This window comes from Ictidomys tridecemlineatus, chromosome 15, assembly GCF_052094955.1.
Source record: "Ictidomys tridecemlineatus isolate mIctTri1 chromosome 15, mIctTri1.hap1, whole genome shotgun sequence".
NCBI lineage: Eukaryota > Metazoa > Chordata > Mammalia > Rodentia > Sciuridae > Ictidomys > Ictidomys tridecemlineatus.
In genome coordinates, this window is record NC_135491.1 from 10,962,724 (window position 1) to 10,982,426 (window position 19,703).

General features: G+C 55.3%; 1 protein-coding gene and 1 long non-coding RNA gene across 4 annotated transcripts in view; one reads left to right on the plus strand and one right to left on the minus strand.

The window, feature by feature from the left end:
- The first annotated feature begins 341 nt into the window (after nt 1–341).
- LOC144370778 (uncharacterized) lies at nt 342–951 on the plus strand. Its single transcript, XR_013430716.1, has 2 exons — nt 342–467; nt 686–951. It is a non-coding gene; the product is annotated as an uncharacterized LOC144370778 (long non-coding RNA).
- A 179-nt stretch (nt 952–1,130) lies between these two features.
- The window catches only part of Nectin2 (nectin cell adhesion molecule 2), a 28,039-nt gene continuing 9,466 nt past the window's right edge, over nt 1,131–19,703 (minus strand). Inside the window, exons 2-9 of one of the 3 annotated variants that reach the window (XM_005338200.5) lie at nt 16,757–17,122; nt 14,579–14,875; nt 12,794–12,911; nt 12,493–12,641; nt 5,103–5,256; nt 2,998–3,061; nt 2,796–2,882; nt 1,131–2,172 (exon numbers count right to left, since the gene is read on the minus strand). In XM_005338200.5, coding sequence (XP_005338257.1) covers nt 1,897–2,172; nt 2,796–2,882; nt 2,998–3,061; nt 5,103–5,256; nt 12,493–12,641; nt 12,794–12,911; nt 14,579–14,875; nt 16,757–17,122 — 1,511 coding nt within the window. In that variant the 3' untranslated portion in view covers nt 1,131–1,896. Of the gene's footprint in view, nt 2,173–2,795; nt 2,883–2,997; nt 3,062–5,102; nt 5,257–7,411; nt 8,107–12,492; nt 12,642–12,793; nt 12,912–14,578; nt 14,876–16,756; nt 17,123–19,703 lie in introns of those variants that run through there. The other 2 variants (XM_021735184.3, XM_078031907.1) reach the window with 2 other exon arrangements.

The following is a 19,703-nucleotide window of genomic DNA, read 5'->3' on the forward strand; positions in this document are numbered from 1 at the left end:
CTTTTCGATTGGTTTCCACACGCAAGCGTCCCAGCAGAGCTTCTGGTCCTTCCTATTGGCTTGCGGCACCCATGCCTATTGGCTCCCGATGCCGCGGGTTCCGGGGCTAGCCCACCAATTGGTCTGTACTGCGCACTTTGCAACGCCCATTTGACTCTTCGTCCCGCCTCTCTCTTGAAGGACCACCCTCTTTCGACTCCGCCCCGCTGCAAGGGCTATGGTAATTGGTCGGCTTTGGCCCTTGGAGCATCCTGATTGTGTCTGTGGTGAACAGAGGGCTGATCTTGATGACGTCTCACTTTTGTTCTCTCATTGGCTAACATAACAGGGTCGAAGGACACAGGTAAAGGTGGGTTGCGCGGCAGGGGCTGCTAGGCAGCAAGGTCAGGCCTCGCGTCCCACCAGGCACCGCGGCAAAGGGGCACTCTTTCTACTCCAGAGTCGCTCACCGAGAACCGGAAGTGCAGGTCTTTCCCACAGTGCCCCGGGAGAATGCTAACCTGTTCTGTGAACCCTGCCCTGCTCGTTACCCACAATGCCATTACTCCTTAACGTTACTTTTGCCCTGGACCCACCCCTTTCGTTACCCATCATGCCGTCGGCTCCCTGCGTCACTGCGGCTTCTATCTTTGGCCCATTCATTCCCGTCCCATTACCCATCGTGCCTTCGCCCCATTAATTTCAGCTTCGTTGCCTGAACTTTCTTCAACCCGCTTCTGCCTGTTCCCGTTCACCGTTCTCCTGGCCCGTCCCTAGTTAACCATCGTGTTCGGCTCCGCCCGCTCCTGTGCACCGTCCGTCATGCCCACCGCCCGTCTCTCTATACTTTATTCTGCCTCTTGCTCATTCCGACGGATTATCCGTTAACCCTCGGGCTCCTGTTAGATTTGTAATTTTGCCCCGAGTCTGTTTACTTGCCGCTTTGCCATTAAAACTAAACTCCTTACCCAATTATCATGTTTAAACCTTTGCTGCGTTTATTTCTACCCTTCACCATTGGTCTGCTGCTGCCCTAATTCTTTTCATTACCACTTTGCATGCCCAGGACTTCTGCCTTCTCTTTCCATTATCCATCATCTCTTTACTCCCATCCCCGCCCGCTTCACTGCCCACAGAAAACGCAAGACCTGTTCAAAGTATAAATTCATAGTTTGTAGGAAATTTTAGTTTACAAAACAATACAATAGCTTCTACCCCCAACCCAGGTGACCCACTTTCCAACCCGGCAGGGGTAAAGGGATTCAGTAGTCTTCCAGGAAACAGTAAATGCTCCTCCCCACGTTGGGCTGTCAAGGCACACTGCACGAGGCTCACCCCATCTAGCAATGGGCTGGGGCATCATGCTCTGTAGACAGGAATGGGGTGTTGGGCTCAGGGGAGGATTTGGGCCCTGAGACTCCTGCCTGCAGGAGGAGGGGGATGGGAGAGCTCTGCCTTGGTCTGGGGAATTCCCTCCCTCCCACCTTTGGGGAATAGGTAGGAGAGGACAAGTGGTGCTCTGCTGCCTGGAGGGCTCAGGTCTATGCAGCAGGGAACCGGTAATGCCCGCCATCGCAGAACTATTGGGACTTCACTGCCTGAGACCAATCTGAGGTGTGGAGTCTTTGTGGGGGGAGTGGTATGGTCTAAGATCACAGCCTCAGAAGAGTCCTTGGGGTCAGAGTTTGTGCAGAAATATATCCTCCCTACCCTCTGCCTCAGGAGATGAAGTCATCAAGTGTCCTTGGTCATGGCAGGTTTCTCTGGGACAGAGATCATAGTGAAGCCACTAAGGTGGAAGTGGTTGGTGGGATGCACATGTGTTAACTGACGTGGCTTGGCCAGCGGTCAGGGGCACTAGATCCCTGGCAGAAGGCTAAGGGATCAGGTGCAGTGAGAGGTCAGAGCCTTGGTGACTCACACATACATGGCTCTGGACACAACAAAGCCTTTGCCCTGGTAGGAATCAGTGGGGCTGGGGTAGGACAGGGCATCGTAGATGGGGTTGATCTTGTCCAGATAGTCCTCCTCCTCTTCTTCCTCCTCTTCATCCTCGTCTAGATCTAGGGAAACTTCCTCCACAGTAGGTGGTCCTGGAGGCACCAGCACAGGGGCCCCCAAGCTTGTGGCCCCCAACAGCAGTGGTCCCGACCGCTCTTCCAGGGTGGGCAGCTCGTGGTATCGAGGCATTTCCTGGAGGTGGGGAGGGAGTTGGAATTCAAGGTCATCTCCTGGGCATGAGAGTCCCAATCCACCCCTTGACCCACAGATCCTGACCCCCTCTCCCCTATGCCAATCAGACCTGACTCCATTCCTGCTGAGCTGGTTCTCTGAGCTGATGCTGTACTGGGACAATCATAAGCCCATCTCCAACCCAAAGCCCAGAACAGGGACCTCAGGGGCCTTTGCCACTTGATTCCTGTCTTTACCCATGAATCTTCACCTCAGTCTTGCCTTTAACTAATTAACCTTGAGCCTTAAACAGCTCCTTGAACCTCAGCTTGTCTCAGCTGCAATCTGACCCCTGACCTCCAGGAGACCAGTGAGGGGGAGCAACTCTACTGCCTTGACCCAGCTCCAGGCAGTACCTGGAAAACGGAGATGCCGAGCCAGTCTGAATTGCTCGGACGACTTTACCCTCGTGTGGTCGGCCTTTTACACCTGACCTCCTTCACTGAATCTTGAACACATCTCAGAGTAGTCAATCCAGCCAGAGACACACCCTGATTTGGGTTGTCACCCTTAAGGGCCAGGGCCTGACCCTCAACCCTTGCTACCAAGACCCTAAACCCATCTGTCTTCTCCTGAGCTCCTACCTGCTCAGCGCACGAGATGCCAGCGTCAAAGTAGGGAGTCTTGAGTGGGCTGTGCTCCGAGGCCCCCAGAGTGAAGAGCTGGGAGGGCTGTGGCAGGAGGGAGAGGGCAGGTCTGGGGCCACGGGCTTCTCCCGCAAGCCCACCCCGTGGGGAAAGGAAGGTAAGGAGTGGGGACAGCTTGGATTCCAGGGGAAGTGCTCACCATCTCTGGCTCCTCCAGCTTTGCCTTTGGGGTGGGTGGCTTGTAGGAGGGAGGTCCTTCCAGGCTGCGGGTGGGAGGTGGGTCAGGTGGAAGCTGAGACTTCAGAAAGCCCCTGCCCTGGAGGGTGGCTGTGCTGGGCTTCCTCTGCCTGGACCTCCCTTTCTGTGGCCCCTCCCTGTTGCCAGGTGAACCCCTCCTCATCCAAGGAAGTCCTCCTCTTTCAGGAAGAATCCCTGCTTCTCCTGATGGATCAGGAACGTGGGTCACATCTAGCTGTACAGCCCCTCAGGGAAATGCCTGAATTTGTACTTGAAAATGTTATTTGTGATGTGTTCAATTTCCACACCCTACTGTGAGCTATGGGAGAAAAGGACAAGACCTGGGTCATCGTCAGTGTCCCTAGATCCCCAGGATTCAGAGAAGATTTATTTAAAAGAAAAGAATGAATCCTCAGAACTGAAAAAGTAAAGATCAAGAGAAGGAATAAAGGAATGCGATGCTCCCTCATCCTCAACCAAGTCCCTCATCCTCCCTCACAGACCAGAGCAACCTGTTTATGGATAATGATGGGCTCTTGCAGGCCCTGAACTGTCCTGTGCCTCTCTGGCCATGTGTCTGTCACAGGTCTGTCTCCTCCCCACTGTGAGCCCCAGGAGGCCAGGGCTAGGGCACACTGGGCTCACACTGGTGGGGCACCCAGAAGACCAACAGCAGCTGTTGGTTTGAACGGACTGGAGGATGAAGACCATGCTCATGTCCTGCGTCCCTCCACTGCACCAGAATAACTTGGGGAGTTTGTTATGCATATGGATTCTGAGTCCTTTCCCAGAAGTTCTGATCCAGTAGCTTTGGGGACAGGTCCAAGAATTTGCTTTTTATCTTTATTTAAGTCACATCCTCAGCCCTTTTCTTTCATTTTGAAATAGGGTTTTGCTGGGTTGCTTTAATGCAGAGGCTGATCTTGAACTTGTGATCCTCCTGCTTCAGCCTCCTGAGTTGCTAGGATCACAGGTGTGCGTCACCACACCCAGGAGGAATGTGCATTCCACTGTCCCCACTGTACTGATAGTGTTATTTGAGAAACATTTGGCCACAAAAATTTTTGTGGGATGAATTTCAGCAGTGGAATTTCCACTCTCTGAAACTGGTTCCTCTTCCACAAAATAAGCATCATTAGCTCCTTCTGAAAACTTTTTCCATGATCTATTCACTTGTGTGGACCCTTTAAAAAAAATGTGTCTCATCATTGTGTCCCTTCCTTCCAGTGCTAGTATTTCTGAATGCTCGTTGGATTCATGGTACGAGACTGTGCTGGGGTCACACATATAAAATATATCTCACTGGCATAGAAGCGCTTTACAGAGCAAGGCCAGTTCCCCCCAGTGTCCAGTCTCCCTCTTTCTCACCCTAATAGAGGAATTAGCTGGGCATATGGCCACTCAGAATAAAGTCTATGGCCTGGGTGGTGGCCCATGCCTATGATCCCTGCAACTTGGCAGGCTGAGGCAGGAGGATTTCAATTTTAAGTCTGCCTCAGTGATTTGGTGAGACCCTCAGCAACTTAGCAAGACCCTTTGTCAAAATAAAAAACTAAAATGGGGTGAGGATGTAGCTCCATGGTCGAGTGCCCTTGGGTTCAATACCTAGCACTGCAAAAATTAAAAAAATAAGAACTACATTTCCCAGCTTCCCTTGCAGCTGGGGCAACCATGTGACTAAGTTCTGGCCAATGGGAAGTAATGGGTAACTTGCCCGCTGTTTCTCTACAGGGAAGGCAGTTGCCCTCTATTCTCCCTTCTCACTGGCCACAATGCCGGCCTTGAGGCCAGGACGGCAGTGTCTGGTGATCCTGTGCAAAGACCGTGGTGGATGAGGAGGGAGCCATCTTGGGACGCAAATGAAAACCATGCTCTAGGGAAAGTGGAGCAACAAGGTAGCAGGAACCTGGGCTCCGATGACTTCTCCGCAGTACTGTCACTTTCCTTCCCACCTCACGGAAGTCTGTGTCACCAAGTCATCATGGATGATTTCTCCCACCCACAGCCCCCACCCAGTGCCCTCCAATTCTGCCATCCTCTCCCCCCTCCAGGACCCACGCCACTCACTCATCCTCCTCCTCCGCCCCCTGCAGCCTCTGCTCCTTCTGCTGCTGCCGACAGATGAGGATGCCCGTAGCAGCGACAGCTGTAGCGATGATGGCAGCAATGATGCCACCAATGATGCCACCCGTGGCCCCTGCGCCTGCCGTGTTGGGCATTTCTGCAAGGAGAAGGACAGTGTGAGGGAGAAAGCCCCAGCTCCTCATCCCAGGCCCACCCTTGAGTCACCTCCCACCTGCCTTCCTCTTTCCCATGGGAAGGGGACACTGTTCCATTCAGCTCATCCTTGCTGAGTGCAAGTAAGGAACGTTTGTCGTGAGCTGGGCTTGGGAGGAGGAGCGTTGAAACACGCCTGGTCTCCATCCTCATGAAACTTATGTTCTGGTTGGGCAGGGAGGCCAAAGCAAACAAACAATGTGACATCTTATATGCCAGGTTGGGATCAGTGACAGAGGATAAAAATTCAGAGTGAGGAAGGTGATAACGAATGGTGGGAGTGCAGACAGGGATGTACTGTGAGGAGGACATTTGAGCAAACACCTGAAGAAGGAGCAGGGTGAGCCATGAGAGTGTCTGAGTGTGCTACAGTCAGAGGATCCACCAGCGCAAAGGTTAGTTTGTTGCATTGCTGTGGATTGACCTAGGGCCTTGCTCATGCTAGGCAAGTGTTCTACTACTGAGCTACACCCCAGCCCTGCCTCATGGCTCTTCTAAAGAATAGGAAGGAGACTGTGAGGCTGGGCAAAGTGGAGGGGAGAGAGATGAAGGAAGAAGATGGAGGATCAATTTAAAGGTAAAGAAGCCAGGGAGATCCTGGGACCAGGAGCAGAGACCCTCATTCATGGTAGGAATGGAATCTCCTCCAGACTAGCAGGAGGGCTTGAGAGTTCATGTCCCCAGGGCTCCCTTATTGCACAGTACGTCCTATTCTCACTTCCAATTCTCCCTTCTCACTGGCCACATCCACCTCTCCTAGTAGTTATTGAAGCAATGACCTGTTTGCCAATTTCCCCTGCAACCCTGAGCCGAGCCCCAAGGTCAGGTGCACAGCAGGTGTTTGCCAGATGTCTACAGCAGGCTTGGAATGGACACTCAGTGACATGCCAGATGAGAGAAAACGCGGCCCTCCTGTTCCCAGGGGGTGGGGTAGACCATCAACAGAGGAAGGCCCAAGGGTGGAAGAGTCCTACGGTGTCCCGGTGACACCAACCCCACCGTCCAGATGAGGAGAGGGAGCTTCCCAGGGGATGCTGTCTGCATCCAGCAGGGCATCCTCTAGAGGGCTTCAGAGCGTGGGGACAAGGAGTCGCGGGGACAAGGAGTGATCTGCTCAATCCACACACACCGTCATCCTCAGGTTCGGCTCTTCTGTCTTCACCGACTGGGCGAAGGGCAGTGCGGGCCACACCCGTCCAGGTCCTGTGTGTCTCCAGCACGGCCGGGCCAGGCGCTGCAGAGCACGCGGAGTCCACTCAGGCTGAAAAAGTGCGGCATGTCCGTCCCCTGCTGGCCCTCAGCCCCGAGAGGGCATCCTGCGCGTGTCCTTGCCGGATCTCATAACAGTCTTGGGAGGCAGATCCGGACACCAGCTCCTTTTTCTGGGAGGCCAGAGGCTCCGGAGCTGAGTGCCATAAGCCTGCCCCTTCCTCTCTCAAACTGAGCCTGGCAGCTGAGGACCTTCTCCACCTGGGCAGTGGGAGGGACGCCACTTTGAATCCCTGAGACTCCCCTGGGGCTGGGCCCTGAGCAAGTGGGGAGGAAGGTGGCTGGAAAGGATCACTGGGAGGGCCAGGCTTTCCAAGGATCCCCAGCACCACAGCTGCCCTGTAGCCTCAAGGACCCCCAAAATAGAGGGCAAGTAGCCCTCCCTCCTTAAGGTCCTCAGCAACCCAGAGGAGGTCCTGGCTGGGCTGCCTGCAGTTAGACGGCAGCCCTCTGCCCGCACATTCTCTCTGAATGCAGGACATTGGGACCCTGGCTCCTGCCAACCCCCCTGTCCCCCAAGGGCCCAGAGTCCAGGTACTCAGCCTAGCTTTCCAGGTGAACTTGGGCCTTCAGCCAGTTTGGCCACCCCACTTCCATCCGGAGACCCAGAAGTCCCAACACTCCAGCCTCTAGGCCCCAAAGCCTGTGACCCAATTCCGAGTCCCACTAGCCTCAGGGGTCCTGGGCGTCCATGTGATCTGAGCCCCCACAGGCTGCCCCCTAGTGGGCCCAGTACAGTTTTTCCCAACCCCTGGGACTGGGTAGTCCCCGTCCCACCCACTCTTTCCCCAGGACCCAAAGAGGGGGTCTAATGTACTACAAGACACCCCTGAAGTTTTCCTCCAAGGCATTTATTAACTCCTGAGTGTCACGGGCTAGAGGCAGGCTAGGGCCAAAAACAGTCTCTGAGGGGTCCTCTCTGGGTCCCCGTCACTGAGCTCCCGGGCCACCCCTTCCCATGCAGCCCTGGAGAAAGGAGAAGTCCAGTGTGTGATTCCACTTCCCTCCAATCCCAGAAAGCGGGAGGTAGCGCGTGGATCCAGGCCAGACAGACAGACAATCGGACAGTCCGGCCAGTCGGCGGCCCTGGCTGGCAGGGCCGGGGGAGGTTGTCTCCATCTCTCGTCCCCGGGTCACACATAAACCGCCCTCCGCGAGATGAGGGAGCCGTCCAGGTGGGACTCCATGTCGTCCTTGAGCGCTGGGCACGGAGGCAGCATGAGGCCCTCCTCCGCCTTCGCCTCTTCGTCCTCCTCCTCGTCCTCCTCGTCCTTGCCCTCTGGCCTCATGGGACCCGGGGAGGGTGGTTTCCAGAAGACGGGGACCCCATTCCCAAACATGGGAGTTTTCGGATCGTAGGATCCCCTGTCTCCGATGCCGCCGCCTCCGGGGCTCTTCCTTCTCCTCACCCTCAGCAGGATGAAGGCCAAGGACCCCCCAGCCAGAAGCAGCAGCACCAGCAGCGTCCCCCCCACCGCCCCCCACACCAGGAGACCCGCGTCTCGGGAGGAGGCCTGGGGGGTGTCTGAGGAGAGAGAAGGAGGGGGGGAGGGGGGAGAGAGAGAGAGGGGGACACCAGGTCAAGAAAGCCATCCGGGGCGAGGGGAGGTGGGGAGACCCAAGACGCGAGGGTTACGTGGGGGTTAGGGGGTGACTGACTGGAGGGGGGACGAGGAATATCTGCACCCCTGGCTCCGGCGGGCACCTGGCAGGCGGGGCTGCCACCTGGCGCTCTGGGGACACGACTCAGGCCCGCAGTGACCCTCAAAGACTGAAGCCGTTGGCCAGGGGCGTGGTGAAGCGCTCGCTGGCGCCCGGGCCCGGCTCTGATTCCGGGGTGCAAAAGAGAACTGCAACCGCCAGCCGACACCCAGAGTCCCCGGGGACACAGCCACAGAGAGCTCCTCTACTTGGCAGACTCCCACACCCGGCCACCCCGCTCACCAGCGGGGACCCAGCTGACCCAGCTGCCTGTGTTGGCAGCCACCTCCAGCGCGAGCTGGGGCCTCACGGACTCTGAGGTCAGGTCCCCGCTGATTCTGAGCGTGGGGCCGGGTGACTCCACAGCTCTTGGCCGTCTGAGGGGGGCAGGGCCCTAACAGTTCCTACGTCGGGGGCGGGGGGGCACCATGTGGCAGTGGCCCTGTCTCCCTGGGCTAGGGGCCCCAGCATGTCAAAGCCACCTCCTGGCTTCCTCGGGGCATCCTGCAGTGGCCGAGCAGGGCACTGGGGGAGGGACAGCTGAGGCGGAAATGGAGTCAGGGGGTGGGTGGGGGACGAGGAGGAAAGGAAAGGAGGGAGGAGGAAGGGGGCTCTGGCACCCACACCAAGGGCAGAGACAGTTGCCAGCGGGTCCTCTCACGTACCCCTTCCCACCCCCGTGTGTCGGCCCGAGGGAGACGGGGGCTTCGTTTACACAGACCCCCCTGTGCCCCTGCACACAGGGGGGCTGGGGTCCTGGCGCCCGAGGCTTCTGTCTGTTCTTGGTGGTTTCTTTTATTTATTTATTATTTTTGGTTTTGAGATAGGGTCCCGCTCTGCTGCCCAGCCTGGCCTGCCTCAGTCTCCCAAGTAGCTGGGACTCTAGGTGCCACCATTGTGCTCACCACAGTGCCACGGAACTTGAGGCTTTCAATTTTTTTGGGGGGTGTCTGTGTGTGTGGTGCTGGGAGGAACCCAGGGCCTGGTGCATGCCAGGCCAGCAGGCCACTGCTGAGCTCCACCCCAGCCCTAGGATGGTGTTTGCCAACAAGGGGTCATGATCTAGTAGGCTGGCAAATCAGGTTAGTGACCTGCATTCCGCGTTAAAAAAAAAAAGTAGGTCCAGGTGCCGTGGGGCATGTGTACATTTCTAGGAGACTGAGATGGGAGGATTGCAAATTCAAGGCCAGCTGGGGCAACTTTAATGAGTTTATAAAAAATAAAAAGGCCTGGGGAAGCTGCGCACAGCTAGGGAGGCTGAGGCAGGAGGATCACGAGTTCCAAGTCAGCCTCAGCAAAAGCGAGGCACTAAGCAACTCAGTGAGACCCTGTCTCTAAATGAAACACAAAATAGGGCTGGGGATGGGCTCAGTGGGCGAGTGCCTCCGAGCTCAATCCCTGGTACCCCCCTGCAAAAAAAAAAAAAAAGAAAAGAAAAGAAAAACCGAGGTGTGGGGTGGTGGCGGTAGGGATGTGGCTCAGTGGCTGAGCACTCGCCCAGCATGCACATGACCCTGGGTTTCAGCCCTTCAATGAAACAACACAAAATCTGTACTGAACACTGGCCAGACCTTTCTTGCCATGATGCCCTCAATGACAGCGTAATCCTACCTACGAAGCTTGGACACGTCTTACAAGTTATCTCAGGATGATTTCAAGGGCACATGAGGCTGTGCGCAGGCCCGGTGCGAACATCAGGCCACTTCATATACCACCTGGCCATCCTCAGGGCTCCAGGAACCAGTCCCCACAGATGCCACTGTACCTGCACCTACATGCTGAGCTGGGGCGTGAAGCACGACTCTACTGGGACTGATGGTCAGCAGCACCTGCCCACGGTCCTCGCTGCAGCTGGAGTGTCTGCTGTCTCTGGGGTGGAGCTCTGGCGCTCTGGAGCCCAGGGCCAAGTCTGCTCATGTGTCTGTTGGTCAAAGGTGCTGAGCCTCCCTAGAGACATCTGTCCCGTGGTGGCAGAGTGTGAGGACCTGTGTTTGTGCTGGTGTGAACCGAGTCTGGCAGTGCATCTGACTTGAGTCCGTGTGTGTCTGGGAGACACCCCCACTTTTTTAATTTTTGCATTACTGGGGATTGAACCCAGAGGTACTGTACCACTGAGCTACATCCCCAGCCCTTTTTAGTTTTTAAATTTTGAGTCAGGGTCTCATTCAGTTGTTAAGGCTGCCTTCCAACTTGTGATCCTCCTGCCTCAGTCTCTTGAAGTGCTGGGATGACAGGTGTGGGACTGTTTTTTGAGCAACATGACCAAGAGCCCCGAGTGTCTTCCTGGGTGTGTGGGTGAATGTGTGTTGGTGCACTCCTCATCTGCTACTGGATTTCTAAGGTGCTGAGTGTGTCCCCGTTTCTGCTGGCAGCCATCTCTGGGAGCTTGTCCTTATGAGGAGGTTAACTATCATGGGTCTGTGACTGCCCTTGGGGGAATGAAGAAGCGCCCAGTGTTCCTCCTGACGATGATCCGTGTGGGCAGGGTGTCCCCGTGTATGGCAGACTCTTCCTAAGTGAGCCTGTGCCTCCTGAGGGTGGGCAGGGATATCTGTTTGTAGGGCGTTTCTCAGGGTAGAGGTGCTGGGTATGTTCCAGCTTGGTTTCCTCTAGACATGCCTCAGGGATGGCACCTTTGATGTCACCACTGTAGCCCCAACATCAACGAGAACTCCTGGCAAACAGGCGACTCAGCAAATATTTGCCAGAGGATGACCTATTATATGAGAATCTCTAGTGGGACACAGTGGCACATGCCTGTGGTCCCAGTTACTCGGGAGGCTGAGGATGGCAAGTTCAAGACCAGCCTCAACAACTTAGTGAGACCCTGTCTCAAAATAAAAGATAAAAAGGGCAGGGGGTGTGGCTCAGTGATAAAATACCCCTGGGTTCAATCCCCAGTACCCCCTCCCCCAAAAAAGAAGGGCTGGGGCTGGGGCTCAGTGGCAGAGCGCCTGCCTCACACATGTGAGGCCCTGGGTTCGATCCTTAGCACCACATAAAAAATAAATAAATAAAGGTATTATGTCCATCTACAACTAAAAAGAAAATATTTTCAAAAATTAAAAAAATTTTAAAATAAATAAATGAATAAAAGACTCTTCATAACTGAGTTTCTGGATGGTTTTAGGGAGCAGGCGCCTCCCAGGACGTCGGGGTGTCTTCGGGGCACCCACGTCTGAGGTTTTTGCATGTGGACTGCTGTCCTGTGGTGTGTGTCTCCTTCCAGGTATGATGGTGTGCTGTCCCTCGGGGTCTGTCGCGTGGGACAGTGATCCTAAGGCAGCGCGGCCCACCTCCCAGGCCAGCGTCTGGACTCTCTGCACAGGCAGGTGGGGGTCTGTCTCTGGCTGTGTCTGCCACAGGGACAGGCCGTGCCTGGGAGCAGGTCCCTCTACCTTTGGTTGTGTTTCTAGGGGGCTCTGCTGCCCTGTTAGGGCCACATTCCCGAAATGAGTGTGTGCACAGGCAAGCTGCGGGGACAGTCACCCATGAGGTGCTTCTAAGAGTGGCTCTTTCTAGGCATGTGCAACGTCTCAAGGGCTCTGACCAGTGTCACTAGCCTTATTCAGTGTGTCTTGGCTGGTGCCACTGCTCTCTCCAGAGTGTCTTGGTGACAATAGGTCTGGTGTGTGGGTGACACCCAGGCTGGTGTCTGTCTGGATTTCTCCTCTTCCCTGACCCAGAACTTCCAGCCACAGTGTCCCCTGTGTGCAGACCCTGCTGGCCATGCTCCTGACGGGAGGTACTCTGTTCTCGGCTGTGGGTGCCCATGTGGCTGTCTCCAGGCATGTGACAGTCCTGCCTGTCCCAAGTGTGTGGCCAGACCGTGATGATGTGGCCCTGTCTCTATCCCGGGCCCCGGCTCCTGCTTCTCCCTTCTGGCCTGCGTCTGGGGCCTGTCTGCGTTCCTAGTGGCGCAGCGGCCCTGGGTTTCTGTTTCTGGCCTCACTGTGTCAGGGCTGTGCCTTCCCGAGCTGGCCTGGAGTAGCTTCCCGCAAGGCCCTGCCCAGGCCTCCACCTCCTCAAGCTGTTCACACCCCTGTGGCACCTCAAGGCCCACAGGGCAGCGCCCACAGGTCAGCGAGCCGGGTATGTACCCTATCCTGCCCAGGGCAGCAGCACAGCCTCACCCCAAAGTGGCCCCAAACCTGGGAAAAACGACAGAAGCAGACGGGGGTCTTCACACTCAGCCCCGAGACCCACTTACCTCGGACTAAGACGAGCTGCTCGGCGCGGCCTGTGCCCACAGCGTTGGTGACAGTGCAGATGAAGGTGGTATTGACCAGTCGGTCCACTGAGTGGACCAGCAGCTGGGGGCCCTGGACGACAGCTGAGGCTGGGAAGGTGCCCGAAATCCTGGGGGTGGAAGGTCAGGTAAGGGGCGCGGCAGGGTCCACTGGGAGCACAGGCCTGTCCTGAAGACCCAGGTTCCAGTGATCGGGCTTAACCCGGGACCCCGACTGCGCAGCCTCCTCCCTCAGGCCCAGGTTCTGGGTCCTCTCACTCACGTGCTCCAGTCGTAGCCCGTTGGCTCTGGGTTGCTGCGGACATTGCACATCAAGGTGGCCTCACTACGGCCGAGGTACCAGTTATCATCGTAGCCAGAGATGGAGACCTCAGGGGGGTCTGGAGGAAATGGGGCACTGGCTCAGAGACAGGCATGATCCCAGGGCGGTGGACAGATTAGCTACTAGACAGGAATCTTAGAAAAGAAGTGGTAGCAAGGGGCCCACCAGGGGACACAGTGGGTGCCTGGGCTGTCTCCGCTAAGGCCACTGTAGGAAACTTTGAGGACATTATTATTCAGGGCTGCTGGCGTCCAAGGAGCCACCACAGATAACATGTGTGTGGTATGTGCACTACCCCCCCATGCCCCCCATTAGGGATTGTACCATTGGGCTACCATTGCCCCAGTCTCTATTTTGAGACAGGGTCTTTCTAAGTTGCTGAGACTGGCCTCAATCTTGGGATCCTCCTGCCTCAGCCTCCCAAGTAGCTGGAATTACATATACATACTGTACCCAGCTGTATGTGATGTTTTTTTTTTTGTTTGTTTGTTTGTTTTTGTGGTGCTGGGGATTGAACCCAGGGCCTTGTGCATGCAAAGGCAAGCACTCGACCAACTGAGCTGTGTCCCAGCCCATGTATGTATTTCTCACATGCCCAGAGTGGACAACATGGGAGGGAGATGGCAAACAGTGCCTGCCCGCCCGCATAGACAATGGGAAGACTGGTATAGACGAGGCTGGGGGAAGCCTGTGCACATGTTGTGCAGATGACTGTGGCCCCAGGGAGCCAGTGCAGACCAGGTTGGGGAGCCAGTGTAAATGCAGGCATGGCCTGGCCAGCTGGGGTACCTAAAGTGAGTGGGGCATGGGGTGGGTGTGGACAGTGAGCAGACTCTTGGTACAGTTAGTATCTGCCAGGGTCTGTGAAGAGTGCTGAAGGTGCCTCTCTGGATGACATTTTGGGGTATCACCGTGGGCAGTTTCTGGAGGAACTGTCTTAGAAAAAACACATTGGGAGGGGTCAGAACCAACAGCCCAGAGAGGCCAAAGTAAACAATGCTGGGGAGCAGGAGTCTGCACAGCCTTCCCTGGGAGTCACTCTAGACAGTGTCCCTGGGAGACGACCTCAACAGTGTGGGAAACAGGGTGGACACTGTTGGGAGGACAGCGTGGACCATGGCCCAGGGCAGTTGGGAAGGACAGTCAGGGCACTGGGTGATGTTGGGGGTAGGTGAATGCTAAAAACCAGATCTCTGGGCAGGCATGGTGGCACACACCCGTGATCCCAGGACCTCGGGAGGCTGAAGTAGGAGGATACCAAGTTCAAGGCCAATCTCAGCAATTTAGTAAGGCCCTACACAACTCAGTGGGACCCTGTCCCAAAATAAAATACAAAATAAGGTTGGGGATGTGGCTCAGTGGTCAAGGGCCCCTGAGCTCAATCCCTGGTATCCCCCAGACAAATAAAAACCCCAGATCTCTGCAGTGGAGAAAGAAAAACCCCAACATATTTGGCAGCTTCCTTGTGCGTAACCCCAAGGCTGATCTCACTACCAATCAGACGGCACTGGATGCAGAACTGGGAGAAATTCCCCTCCACGCCCACCTCAGATGACCCATGGGGGCTACGTGGCAAGAGCCCTGTGAAGTCAGCGTGGACACAAGAAGCTGGTCCCAGGAGCCAGTATAGACAGTGGGCAGGAGGGCAGCACAGGACGGGGTCAAGGAACCAACGCAAGCAGTGGAGCCGGTGTTGGGGGGCAGGGTCCCCTCAGGGGCACTCACAGCGCACGGAGAGCTTCACGGGCAGCAGGACCGGCTCCTCCAAGGTCTCATGCTCCACTTTACAAGTGATCGTGACCCCATCCACTTGGCCCAAGGGCACCGAAGTGTAGCGGCTGGTGACCGTGACTGTGCCTGGCGAGGGCCCCGGCTCCTGGCTCTCTCTGGCCTCCCCTTCCAGGGTGGAGATCCAGGTGATCCGGGCAGGCGGGCGGCCCCCCGAGGAGACGCAGCGGGCCACGGGCATGGGCTCCAGGCTGAACGTGACCTCCTGGGCTTCGGCGCGGTTCTGAGGCTGAGCTGGGGAGAGGAGCAGAGCGTCACTGCGGATGCTGGCGGTTCCAGTCCCAGCTCTGCTGCCCACAGGCGGGGGCTGGGGACAGGCACCTTGCCGCGTCTCAGTTTCATCTCAGGTCAGATGGGGACAACGGTGGATCAGAGATCGACACGTCCAGGTTGAAGGAAGGAAGGAGGGGGGAGAGCCGCTGGCGCCCACTGAGAGGCCCAGCAGCCCTGACTGTCCCATCCATCGGGTCCTCCTGCCGCCTCCGGCTGCCCTCCCACCCAGTCTGTGGAGGGTCCCTGGGACCCTCAGGAGCCCAAAACTTCCACCTCCCCTGGGAGACGCCTGGCTCAGGGAGCCCAGCTGGGGCTGCCTCAGTTGAGGGTTCCAGGAACCCCCCACCCGCCACCCCTCGGTCCCCACACCTGCCCAGTTCCGGATGGCGGACTCCAGCCCAGGCCTCCCTTCCTCAGGGAACTTCTCTGACCTGTCTGCCTTTCTCTTCATAGTGGCTCATGTGTCACCTGCTTTTCCGCGAGGGAGGGGCCTGGCTGCTTCATTCTTTGTTCCCATATTGCCTTGTGCTTAGGGAGTGTCCCCGGCGCTCCTTCGTCATCATTACCATTATTATTTTTAGTTGCAGATGGACACATACCTTTATTTATTTATTTTTATGTGGTGCTGAGGATGGAGCCCAGCATCTCGCCTATGCTAGGCGAGCGCTCTACCACTGAGCCACAACCCCAGCGCCCCCTTTATTATTAATTAATTAATTAATTAACTAATTAATTTTGCAGTGCTGGGATGAAATTGAGGGCCAAGTGCAAGCTAGGCAAGGCCCCTACTAGCGACCAGGCCCTTGGAACCTCTCTCTCTCTCTTTTTGGTACCAGGGATTGCACTCAGGGCCCTCGACCACTGAGTCCCATCCCCAGCCCTATTTTGCATTTTATTTAGAGACAGGGTCTCACTGAGTTGCTTAGTGCCTCGCTTTTGCTGAGGCTGGCTTTGAACTTGAGATCCTCCTGCCTCAGCCTCCTGAGCCTGGCTACTGCAGTATTTCTCTTGGAGAGAACAAATGATTGCACAAGAAGAGGGACTTCCACAGGGGCGGGAGCAGAGCTGCCCGAGTTATGGAAACAGTCGTGATTCAGGGCTCCTTGCAGAGGGAAGCACTACCCAGGGAGGGGAGAGGGTGACTTCCAACTCTCTGGGGCTGAGAAGGGGAAAATAAAGCATCCAAAGTGATGTGGCTTCAGAAAGTTGCTGAGGGAAGGTGGCATCCTGGGGGATTTCCAAGAGTCAGTGAGAAAGAGCAGCCCTTGACCAGCTGCTATCCCAGGTCCCTCCTGCTGGAGTCAGAGTCTGGGAGTGTTTTTTTTTTTGTACTAGGGATTGAACTCAGAGGCACTTAACCACTGAGCCACATCCACAGCCCCTTTTATTTTTTTTATTTTGAGACAGGATCTCTCTAAGTTGCTTAGGACCTTGGTAAATTGCTGAAGCTGACTTTGAACTCGCCATCCTCCTGTCTCAGCCTCCCAAAATGCTGGGATTAAAGGCAGGCGCCACTGCACGGGCCGACTTACTCTCTTAGTTTTGTTCTATGGTTTACTCGCTGGCGCCCCCTGTCTGGAGTGGGAGCCCTTACAGCACAGGGAGTCCTGTCTTGACTGCTTTCTCCCCAGAGCCCAGGAGGGTGCCTGGGCATAGTAGATGCTCACTAAGTATTTGTTGGAAGAATGCCTTGTTGGTCGTGGTATCCTTGGCATGTGGAAAGGCAGCGGGCACACAGTAGGTGCTCCATGGGCATCTGTCGACTGACTGAGTACGGCAGGAAAGTCACCAGCTGAGACAGAGAAAACAGACGGGTGGGGGATTGCTCCGGTCGCAGCTCACCTATGACTTTCAGCCAGGTCACCCCCCGGCGCGTGCCGTTGGGGAAGGTGGCGAACTCGCAGGTGTAGTTGCCCTCGTCCTCCACCATCAGTCCCTGGAAGGCCAGCGTGGCATCCCACAGGTCTGCCTTTGCGCCTTGCCCAGCTCTGACGAAGGACAGTCGCTCCTTGCTGGACTGCGGGCTGGGGTAGTGGACGCCGTAGGAGGGGTGGAAGGCCGCCACGGCCGCTGCATCCAGGCGCTGCCAGGTCACCTGAGAGATGCGCACTTCCGAGGTGGGTGGCAGCAGGTGGCACGGCAGCTCCACGGTGCCTCCCAGGCGGCCCCGCACCTCTGGTAGCACCTGAACCCGCACATCCTGGGCTCCTGGGGAGAGGAGGGGGACAGGTCAGGTAGACAAGGGACCAGGACCTCCAGCCAGGCTGGGCCGGGGTACGCAGGGGGAGACTGGCCCGCGTGGGACGGAGGAGGCTCTTCCGCCAAAGAAGCCAGTTACTTTCTGAGGAAAGTTAGGGGAATTGGGGTCTGAACTAGTGAGCAGCAGACACACACTGTGACCAGTTCCCCCCCACACACACACACTCACGTTTGTCTTTTTTTTTGGTACCAGGAATTCAACTCAGTGGCGCTTAACCCCCAAGCCACACCCCCAGCCCTTATTAGGTTTTATTTAGAGACAGGGTCTTGCTAAATTGCTTAGGGCCTCACTAAGTTACCAAGGCTGGCTTTGAACTCACGATCCTCCTGCCTCAGCCTCCTAAACTGCTGGGATTACAGGCGTGTGCCACTGCGCCTGGCCATAACACATTTCTGATGCTGGACATGGATGGGTCCTCCCTGTCCCCTTGCCACATCAAGCCACCATCGACTCTGCAGCAACAGACACCAGTCAGCTCTGACACTGTGGCCTGAACACAGCATGTGGCCCCGCAGGTCCAGGGTTCATTCCCAAGATCCCTGCTGTTTCTTCTGTACCCCAGACTCATTTGCTGTAGATTGGGATCACCACAGTCCCCTCCTCAGGTTCCCTAAATTGTTTTTGCACAGGCACGGTGTACACACCTGCAGCCCCAGCACCTCAGGAGGCTGAGGCAGGCGGATCAAGTTCAAGGCCCGTCTCCATAACTAGTGAGACCCTCTCAAACAAAAACAAAGGCAACTTTTTTTTTTTTGTACTAGGGACTGGACCCACGGGCACTTTACCACTGGGCCACATCCCCAGCCCTTTTTATTCTTCATTTTGAGACAGGGTCTTGCTAAGTTTTTAGGGCTTCACTAAATTGCTGAGGCTGGCCTCAAATCCATGATCCTCCTGTCTCGGCCTCGGGAGTCGATGGAATTACAGGCATGCAGCACTGCGCCCAGATGCCCAGCTGTGTTTCTTTTTCTTTTTTAAATTTGTTTTGTTTTGTGGCTTCAGGAATTTAATTCAGGGGCACTTTACCACTAAGGTACCACTGAGGAAAGTTAGGGGAATTGGGGTCTGAACTATTAATTTTTTTTTTTCCCCAAGACAGGGTCTCACCAACAAACTAGCGATCCTCCTGCCTCTGCCTCTGCCTCAGCCTCAGCCTCAGCCTCTCTGGGATTACCTGTGCCAAGCTGGCTTTTTTAAAATTTTGAACCAGGAGCTCACTGGGACCACAGATCTGTACCTGGGCTCCGTTCATTTGTTCAACTGGCTCAACAGAACTCAGAGAAAGGAGCGCGGCTTACTCTGAGCTATTTCCAAGGATTCCAAGGATTCCGAAGAAGAGGAGCTTAGGGGGAGGCCTGGGGGGTGGGCGTGGTCTCCACAGCTCTGGGGGAGCGCCACCCTCTGGGACCCTCCAGTTCAGCAGTCAGGAAGCTCAGAGTCCTCGAAGGTTTATGGGAGTCTCATTGCTTAGGCACAAGGAATGACATCACTGACTGTTGTTTATCAGCTCTGCCCCTCCCCCACCCATGGAGGTGGGGGTGGGGCTGAAAGTCCCAACCTTCTAATCCTGCCTTGGTCTTTCTTGTGACCAGTCCCCAACCTGAAGCCTGGGGTCTACTGACCAACAACAGTCCTTTATTTCCTTTCTTTTTTTCAGTACGGGACACTCTACCATTGAGCCGCATCCCCAGCCCTTCTTTATTTTATTTATTTATTTATTTATTAGTTGTTGATAGTCCTTTATTTATTTTTACGTGGTGCTGAGAATTGAACCCAGTGCCTCATACATGCCAGGCAAGTGCACTACCGCTGAGCCACAACCCCAGCCCCCCCTTCTTTATTTTTATTTTGAGACAGGGTCTTGCTAAATTGATGAGACTGGCCTCTAATTTACAATCCTCCAGCCTCAGCCTCCTAAATTGCTGGGATCACAGGTCTGGGCCACCGCACCCAGTAAGTCAGCTCTTTTACATGGAATAAGACACTATGACTTGGGAGAGTCTGAGGATTTTAGGAATTGTTTGCCAGGAATCAGAGGAAGATCAAATAAATATTTCACAAGATCACAACTAGATTATATATGATTATGGAAATTACTGTCAATAGTCTTAGGTGTGAAAATCAAATTGTAGTTGTGTAGAAAATCTTTTCCTAGGGGCTAGGATTGTGGTCAGTGGTAGAGTGCTGGCCTAGCACGCATGAGGTACTGGGTTCGCTCCTTGGCACCACATAAAAATAAAATAAAGAGAAGTTGGGCTGGGATTGTGGCTCAGCGGTAGAGTGCTTGCCTAGTGTGGGCAGGACCCGGATTCAATCCTCAGCACCACATAAAAATAAAGGCATTGTGTTGTGTCCATCTACACCTTAAATAAATAAATATAAAAAGAGAGAAGTAAATTAAAGTAAAATAAGATGTTAAAAAAAAAAAAAAGTATTTTCCTAGAATGTATAGATAGGAGTGACTGAAATGTCCTGTCTATGAGGGGGCTCTCGGGCCATTATTCTGACTTATACCCATATGTTCGAAAT